This window comes from Meleagris gallopavo, chromosome 1 (assembly GCF_000146605.3).
Source record: "Meleagris gallopavo isolate NT-WF06-2002-E0010 breed Aviagen turkey brand Nicholas breeding stock chromosome 1, Turkey_5.1, whole genome shotgun sequence".
In the NCBI taxonomy this organism is placed as follows: domain Eukaryota; kingdom Metazoa; phylum Chordata; class Aves; order Galliformes; family Phasianidae; genus Meleagris; species Meleagris gallopavo.
In genome coordinates, this window is record NC_015011.2 from 11,162,308 (window position 1) to 11,171,695 (window position 9,388).

Sequence of the window (9,388 nt, forward strand, 5' to 3'; positions counted from 1 at the left end):
GCCGTAAATTGCTTAAGTAGCAGGTAAAAGGAGCCTTATAGTTGCACTCTTGAAGGTGGTTGCTAATCCAGAGTTTTGAAGTTACACCTTAGTAGCACCTTTGTAGGTGTTCATGTTGCATGCTAAAGCCTGTGGTTTCCAGACTGATCTCACGCTCACGCTCAGGAGAGACTGTTATCACATCTTCTGTAGTGCTTGCAGTTCTCTGTAGTTGTTGGCCAACAGAAAAATATAACAGTTTTATAGTTTTTGCAAGTTCAAGTTATATGGGAGCAGCTCATCAAGCTGTTGAAATGCTTGAAAGGGGAGGAGCTGTCACATTTTTGTCACTAGAGGGCAGACGTGTGTCAGCTTTGAACTCAGTTGCAATACTGTGGCCCTCCAAACATTTCTTCAAATCTCGGTGGAAGGTTTGTCTGTAAAAGAATTCCGGTGTAACGATTTGGAACGATTTAGTTATTTGTGCAAGAAAATAAACAGTGCTATTTATTTTCATATTCTTACCGTGTTTTTGCAAGGGAACTCAGCACTCCTCCTCCCCAGGCAGCTGTCACTTCAGTAGCTGTTGTGCACCGACCAGCTCTGCGTTACAGGCAGGACAAACGCAGAAAGAGAGCATTTCAAATAGTGTGACATTTTCAGGCGGTGTGTGATGCACTGACATACAGCTGGGGAGCTGATGGTACACAGCAGATGGTACAGAATTGTGGTTGGTCTCCCAGACCCTTTTTACCCACCGGCATCTGTGTCAGGCACAAACTGAAAGCACACGCTGACACAGGAGATAGCAGAATACCAGAAAGGTAGCAGGGATGGAGAGAGAACAGCTGCCTCAGGATTGTACAGATAAAATATATTTGATCGTTTTCTGATATGTCTTTTTCTTCTAGTTACGACTTCACACCGCTGGACTCCTCAGCAGTGTATGTGCTCAGCAGCATGGCTCGCCAGCGTCGCGCTTCTCTGTCGTGCGGAGGATCAAACAATCAAGATGCCGAAAGATCAGAATGCAGTTCTAAAAACTGTGCAGCTACTGCGGCATCGCATCTTTCCTCCACTGCTTTGTACGGCAAAGCTGGCAAAAGCCACGGCTCAGGGACTGCAAGTACTGTGAGTGCCACTTCTCCAAACAAGTGCAAAAGACCAATGAATGCCTTCATGCTTTTTGCCAAAAAATACAGAGTTGAATATACTCAGATGTATCCAGGGAAAGACAACAGGTAACTGCATGACATTACGGTTTGGTTATTACTGTTGAGCTGGCAGCATATCCGCGTTCCGCTTTTAAACATAGAGTGGACTAGATTTTGTATGTGAAATAATGTTTGTATATTATGTAAAGAGTAAGTTTTGAAAGATGCTAACACAAAATGTATGGGCAGGCTTTAAATACCTGCAGTTCTCTGTACATTTGACACAAGCCATTTTTGGCAAACCTGCCTTCTGCTGAGAAAGCATTTGGGACAGCAGGTAAGGTTGGTGTGTGCGCACCACCGGCATCGCAGGTGTACGGCAGTCTGTGGGAACACTGATGAGAAATGCTTGCGGGGAAAAAAGTACCAGGTCCTCTGCTTGGGTGTTGTTAGAGAAACAGGGAAGTCCTGGTTGTTCTAGTATAGCCATAATTGTCTTGACATAATACTGTATTATCCATGAAGCTACTACCATTTATTATAAGTTGTATATCTTGTTAAATAATGAGTTACTGATTGATTGGATGTCGAAGGATCTTAATCTAGACAGCACATAGTCAAATTGTGCTTGTCCTAAAAGCACAGAATGACCTGGTGGAACGTGCTGGAAGAGCTGTGCATCTGTATGCTCGGGGGAAAGGATCTTGCCTTGTTCTTCCATGCTTATAAAGCTGCCTGTTGCATGTCTGTGTTGAAGCACGCTGCTATGTTGTGCTGGCTGTACGTATGTAAACATAAATGAAAACACATGAATGCACCCATTTTAAAATCAGATTTAAAAAATGTATATAAAACAACTGTGACCACAAAAAAAAATTGTTTTGCATAAAAGTTCTCATAGAGAATGTGACAGAAGTTAAAGGTGATGGTGCTTTAAGAGGGCTCCTCTGCTGGGGAGGCTGAAGCTGCTGCTGAAAAACAAACTCCTGCCATGCAAACAGCCCGTCCTTAAATTCCACGCAGTCTCGTGTGCCCTGGCAGTGACATTCTGCAGTGTTTCCAGTAATTTCAGTGAAACAGATGTTCAATCTTCAAATTCATGGCAACTATAAGTGAGGAAGTGACAGAAAGTCAGCTAGGAAAGTTTTTGATTATTTAATTAAAAAGTGCTGATAAAAAGCTGCAGTGAGCCAGAGTTGCAGTTGGATGAGTGTGAAAATAGTTTGAATGTTTCAGTGAGCACATTCATGCTGATGCAAAGTGGAGAGAGTTACGTGTAAGCTTTAGAGTGCACTGCTCCCTGTGCCTTCTGAATGCACTTTCTTGGCATCTGTAAAATACAGTGAGAGCTCAGTAACTGACTTTCTAGGCACTCAGCTGCTGCTTCATAAGTGTTGCTGTGGCTGTTTGGAGGCAACTATCACGTTCTTAAAATACAAGTATGTTTGGTGCTGAGTAAATCTTACCATGGTTGTACAGAGTGCCACTTTCCATACTCTGGAGTTCTCGTGCTTGTGTTGTCTGTGCACATGAGTGAGGACAAAACTTGAAATACTCAGAGCTAAAATGTGTGTTCAGAGATAAAGTGGTTCAGGACTTGTCAAAGAGATAGTGAGCTGCAGGCACTCCGAGCCCAGCATGCATGTGCTGCTGTAGGCAGACCTGAGGGCCGTACTTCAGAGACTTGGTCATCAGGCTCACACCTGTTGCTTCTGCATGTGTTCTTGCTGTAGCCGTAGCTGGGCTTCATTTGTGCTTTCAGAAAGATGGATCATTTGGGTAGCATACATTCGAAAAGTGAAGAAAATTCTACTGGCATTTGTTAGTGCTAAACATCATTACTTGACTGAACTTGAGGCTGCCTCCAATTCTGTTTTACAATTTGTTTTGAATGGACTGCAATGTAAAGGCTTGCACCCTCCGTGGCAGCATGCTGCTGAAATGCTGCCAGGCAGCTCACCAGCACTCGAAGAGGAAAAAGCAATGTACAGGGCATGGCAAAGATGTGCTGAGATGAAAGGGCTGTAGGGGCAGCTCTGCAGTACTTGTTTCTGGTTGGGAGAATCGGGTTTCTTATGTCAGATGTCTTGTATGCATTTTTTTCCATCTTGGAGGTTCACTCATAGAAGTGTTTCCTTGGAGAAATGAGGCTCTTGTCTGTGCCTTAGATTCCTTGAGCTTTTTAAAATGTGCTGATGAGCCCTCATTTTCAGTGCTTCCATGCAGCTTGAGTCTGGAGGTACCATTTCTTTGTAGGCTTATCTGTTGCATTTGAAAAGCAATTTTGGAGTTTTTAGCTGGAAATGCGATGGCTTTCTCAGCACACCTTGCTCTGAGTCATGTTGCTCTTTCCTGGGAGGATGTGCGGCCAACTGCCTGGGAATGGCTTCACTGCCAACAGAGAGCTTTTTAATAAGGAAAATCAGTATTTCTAGTTGCGTGCCCCTTTTTCTTAGATCTGGTTGTCCAGCCTTCATCACTGTCATCTGAAGCCATCGCCATTCCTGCTCTGTAGATTAATAACTGTTGATAGGGCAGCGACTGTGTGCAGAGATCTGCATTCAGCCAGAGGATGGCATTAACATTTTAATAGAATATTGATCCAACATTTGGGAGCACAGTTAAGCAATATGGCACAGCAGCATGGGAAATATTGTCCAGAGGTCACCAAGCTTAGAAGGAGCGGAAAAACAACTCGTTCAGCTCTTGGAAGTACCAATGGCTGTGCTGGAACAAATGGTTCCTCTCTGTGCAGGAATGTCACATGGGAACACAGCCGTGTGCTCGGCCCACTCGTGTTCTCCCTGCTGGGGGCTGGAGGTGGAGGAAGCTCCACAGATCACGAACCAGACGCGGGGGCAGCAGTTAGTCAGACCTGAGGTCATGCTCAGATCATTGCCCTAATTATTAGAGAGCGTATTTTCAGCAAATCTGTCATACAGGCTTATGGTAGGAAAGCAGTGCAAAGCAACTGTGGGTCACCATTTGGTGGTGGTTCTCAGCATTGTTTAACATCCCCATTTGCTGCTTTCTGCCAGTCGCTGCATATTGCATGCACACACTTGGAAATTCTGGAATGCTTGTTGGGCCTTGCTCAGCTCTCAGAAGTCTCAGCTGTTTAACTGGTAGAAGAGAGATGATTGGGAAGAAATGTTTGATTTCTTCTGTGCATTTTTTTTAAATTACTTTCCTAAGGGGCTGAGATTAAAAAAAAAAAAAAAAAACTATAAAAATCCCATCCTGATCATAGTCTGAAATGTGTGTTGCAGAGCCATAAGTGTGATACTTGGTGACAGGTGGAAGAAAATGAAGAATGAGGAGAGGCGGATGTACACGCTAGAAGCCAAGGCCTTGGCAGAAGAACAGAAACGTTTAAATCCTGATTGTTGGAAACGAAAACGAACAAATTCTGTAAGTTTTGTCAGGCTGGGTTTTTTTCTCCATTATGCAGGTACATATGTTTGTATGGTAGCAGTGGTGTTTTCTGTCTGTTCAGGATGTGCTCTGCTCTCCTCCCTTCTTGTGGAACACGGGAGGCAGACAGCACACATCTGTTTCTGTGCTTTATGACAGTTCTGTAAATTGTTGGACTGGAAGTGAGCGTGCCTGGGGGGGCACCTGAGCTCCTGGTTGAAGTAATTGAGCCTATAAGTTGCATGCAAATTAAGGCTGTTCCTTACCCCGAAACAACCGAAGCTTCCCTATAGTCCTGCTGTTCTTCACTAAAAGCTTTTTCTTTACCATTTTCTGGTGGTTTTTCCTCTGTACGTACAAGACTATTGAGGGAGAAAATCTAATATTCTTTTTCTTCAGTTTCACTTACTCTTATATCTTAATTGTAAAGTACACTGGGTAGTACTTCCTGTGTAGGGAAAGTTTTTCCCACTGTGTAGAAGGCGATCAAATGAAGAGTCAGCAACAGATCAGGGCTTTCAAGCTAACCTGCAAGCCACCAAGCAGGCAAGTAGGGCAGAAGGAAGGGCCCAGTGAGGTGCATGGTGCCGCACATCAGCCGTCGTACAGCTGAGCAGCAGCTCCACGTGTGCTGGGCTTGGCAGATTTACTCATCCCAAGTTACTGCCTTTCCTTTCCTGTGTATGTGAGCCTGTTTTCTCAAGTGCCTACCGAGAGGTGTTGCTCTAAGAAGACTGAATAAGAGATGCTCCAACACCAGTTTGCTTCTTTGCTGCTGTACGCACTCTCTGCTGGGGAGTCTTCAGCCCTGGGTGGCAGAAGGTTTCACCAGCTGCCAGGAACAGGCTGTTCTTATGTTCGCTGTCGTTTCCAGATGTTGCACTGTATCCCGTTTTAATCAACAGTGGCATCCCTGTTAACTTTCATATGGTTTTTGATTAAAATAACTATTAATAATACCATTTCTACACTGCAGGAGTTGTGGGCCTTGCCCTGAGAGCTCACATTCGCTTCACATGCACGCCACTGTGCTTCAGGGAGCTCAGTGGGTGGGTGTGTATGTAACGAAGATGAATATTTGGGTTGGCTTTAGGGAGAAGGATGTTTTCTTAAGCCACCACAGCAGGTAGGTCTTACCTACCTACCCACGTAGCAATAGGGCCTTACCTTGATGTTAAACAAGTTGTCTCCTGTTGCTGCTGTTTTAATTGTTTTAGCGAATGAAGCATTTGTTCACAGCTCCAAATAACAATGGTCAACTGCAAGCTGAGACAAAGAAGTTTTCATGGTCTTTCGATGAGTGGAATAAAATCCTCTGTTTTGGACTTAGGTTTTCTTCTGAAGAAGTGACCAGTGATGACACGTACTTCTGAATACATGTTTGCTGCCATTTGCTGCTTCCCCTTTCCTTGGTAACTGCTGAGGTGTTCTTCTCTTCTCTACCCCCAGGGCTCACAACAGCACTAAGCTGGGATTCTGCCCACAATGATGACAAAATGGCTGTTGCTTGATGGCAAGAAGATGTGAGATCAAGATCTATTTGTTGTGAGTTTGTGTGACCATAAAATGCTGGCACCATCAAGTCAGAAACGATGTAATAGGAGTGCGGATTGCTTTTTACAATAGAACATTAAGTAAGCTAAAACTATCAACATTTTAAACCAAATTGCCTTATTTCTCTTCCAAACTTCATATATGTATCAGGTAATATAGGCTTGAAAATGGATATCCTGTGGTGCTAAAGTACTTCAGAAAGAGGCGAAGGAGATGTGTATAAATGTTTATTTTTAAAAGAAAATGTACAAAAAGGGGAATTTTAAAATATGTAACAGCTGTTTATATACATCGATTCTTATTGCTGATTTATATGTATTGCACAACCATATTATTAATTACGATTCTGGGGGCTGGGATTTTATGAAATGGCAAGCAGTGTATTACCAGTAGCCTCCCAGTCTGCCCAGATGCCAACAAGTTAGCAGGACGTGTGGGAAGTGGAGAGCACAGAGAGCTGTGGCACGGGAGCTGCTTCTTGGGTCGCCACCTATCGCATCTGTATCCGCAGTGAGATGCTCACACCAGCTGGCAGTAGCAGAGCCCTCACTTCCACCAGAACCAAGGGCTTGGGCCAGGGCAAAACGAATAAACAGCGTTATCTCAAGAAAAAATGGTGCTGTTGACGTTGTCACCATCATAGTTTTAACTTTGTGTTTGGTCTTTGCCACGTATTCTGCAATATTTTATTTTGCCAATAAGACCTCTTCATGGTGGGGGCAAACTTTGCACTTAACTATACGTGCAACACTTGCACTTTACTTTTTTTTTCCTCCTCCAACTGTCTGACTTAGAGCGGCTGCAGTAGGATTACAATTGCTTCTGCTGTGAACTACAATCATGGCTTTTCATGTACTAAACAGCTGTGTGTTTCTTTTTTTTTTTTTTAAGAATCACAACTGTAAATTTCAGTTTGACACGTCTACATGATGTTGCCCCTAAGATTTTTGCACACTATATTCTTGTATATTATTTCAAATAAATTCATTAAAATTTGGTGCTGTGTGCTTTATGAAATGAAGATGATGCCATGTCAGGTCACCCCCAGCACAGGACAGCTCTGTGTGAGCCTGGCAAAAGTGTGTTTTTATACTTCATGCTTCGGAAGCTACAGAAGAACTTTAAATACTGAATTCAGGATTGGAAAGTCAGTGTTCTTTATTACAGTTGAAGCAAAAAGTGAGGTGAAATCATTATAAATTACTCCCGAGTGACAGCAGCGCAAGAGCAAATCATTGATGTTATTTATAAGTATTTTTCCTTGTGTTAAAATTAGTGATTTTTAGATGGAAACTGATGAGTCTGGCATTTCAAAAGGACAATTTTCTGAATAAGGCTAATATGTATTCAGCTCTTTAAGACTGCACTTGTAGGAAAAAAGAGCTACTTCCTTATTAGAGATATTCAGCAATTACTCTGTAATATTTGAGTGTATTCTAATTTTACACCTTTCTAAATGCAAAAGGAATGCTGGAGAACGATTCATTTTTAATAGCACGTAACAAGGGTACAATTTCATAATAACATTTGTGTGTAAATTCCCATCAGAACGTAAAACAAGAGAGAAGCTCCACAGATCAAGTAAGTAAACATACCTCACTGTAAAGCATATGTGCATGGAAGTACTTTACATTAACCCCAAGCAGAGCTGTGGCACCACAGAGCGTGGCTGTGTTCCTGCTCACTGAAGGGCTGACATGGCTTTCTGCAGCAGCTGAACCATTATGGGATAGACGGGAGCAAACTCCTTTCCTTCTCGTGCTCTGACTGACTGAACATAAGCTTCCAGTGCACCTCTAAGGAAAAAAACACCAAAGTGGTTAAAGCAATAAAACTCTGCGAAGTACTGTAAGTTCCAGATCCAAAAATTGAAATGAATCAAAATCATTCCCTGCTACAGAATTTTCCTTAAATGATTTCACATATCTGTGGATGAAAGCAGAGAACAAAGCCTGTTCCATGTTCTTTTCTCCTTTCCTGCATGTTTTGAGGAGTGAACAAGTTAACATTTGAATGATCAGCAGCACACGTTGCAGATGGCTTGAAATGACAGCTCTGACGCACAGACACAGGCACAGTGCTGTACTGGTAACCTTTAGAAAGGGAAAGAATAGACTCCAGCTGCTGCACACACCGAGAGCACAACTTCCACAATGAAAGTGGGGCACCGGCGGATGGCTGAGCTGCCCTCAGCTGCTCTCCTGGCTCGGGCTGCTGAACTGCTGTCCTGTGGGAGATGCTGCTCTGTGCCAGAGACAAACTGCGTCTGTGCGCTCATACACCTTCACTGTGTTTTTCTCACACACTGTTGTAGATTGTCACACCTGTGTGGATTACAGAAATAGAGAACTTCCATGCTAAAAGTGGCAATTGTGATGACATACTTGTCTGTGCACAGCTTGACTTAACTTGCTCTGCAAGTACAGGGCCTCCTTTTACCTAATGGTGCTAGTAAATAGCGGTGTTCAATTATGCATCTGTAAAACAAAGACTGTAATGTGAAGTTCAGCTGTGACACACTGGTCCATGAAGTAGGCCAGGCTAGTTCTGTGGACACTCAAACACACAGAATCAAATTTAGTTCATTTTTCCTTCCCTTTATCCCTCCCATTTGTTCATAAAATACAACGACTTGGGTGAGGGTCCTTCTGAAAGCCTTTGTTCATCCTACATTCCATGGTGCTGTTCACAGCTAAATGGTGACACTGAGGAGAAAACCACACATAACCAACAGACCACGCAGCTGGTGCCCCCCAGCAGTGCTCATACAGAGGTCATCGCAGAGCATTCCTGTGGTACCCCAGCTCCGTTCTGCACAGCTGCAGCTCTGGCTGCTCATGCCCCAGCAGGAGAGCTGAGCTCCCTCTGAGTTGCTGTCTGGGGAAGTGGTCCCAAATGTGTGTGTGCTGGAGGTGCTGCAGCCTCACTGGAGGTGCCTCCACCTCACTGCCGGGCAGCAACCCGTGAGCCTCTCGGCCGGAGCACACAGACAGTGTGAACAAACACAGGCACACAGACACACACAGCTGCAGTCAAACTTTCCAGGCACATCAAACTGCAGAGCTCAAGGCAGATGTGGCAGGAAGGAGCTGCAGGCAGCTCTCCTGCTGAGCACAGGGTGGGAACGAAGCAGGCACTGGGCAGTGCCCAATGCAGCCCCAGGTGCAGCAGCTGGACTCCAGACCTGCATGCAATTGAGAGCTCTTCAATTTCAGTAACAGTTCTTCACCAGTGAGACAGTGCTGTGTGCTCCACATCTGGTACCAACATATCCTAAAGAGTCCCTT

The 9,388-nt window shown here is 44.0% G+C and overlaps 1 protein-coding gene across 1 annotated transcript; it reads left to right on the top strand.

Annotated features, from left to right (window-relative positions):
- Window positions 1-858: 858 nt before the first annotated feature.
- LOC104914176 (HMG box-containing protein 1-like) lies at window positions 859-6,989 on the top strand. The gene is made up of 3 exons (XM_010722926.3): window positions 859-1,220; window positions 4,403-4,544; window positions 5,997-6,989. The coding sequence occupies exons 1-3, from the start codon at window positions 874-876 to the stop codon at window positions 6,012-6,014; spliced, it is 507 nt and encodes a 168-aa protein (XP_010721228.1). The 5' UTR covers window positions 859-873; the 3' UTR covers window positions 6,015-6,989.
- Window positions 6,990-9,388: the final 2,399 nt, after the last annotated feature.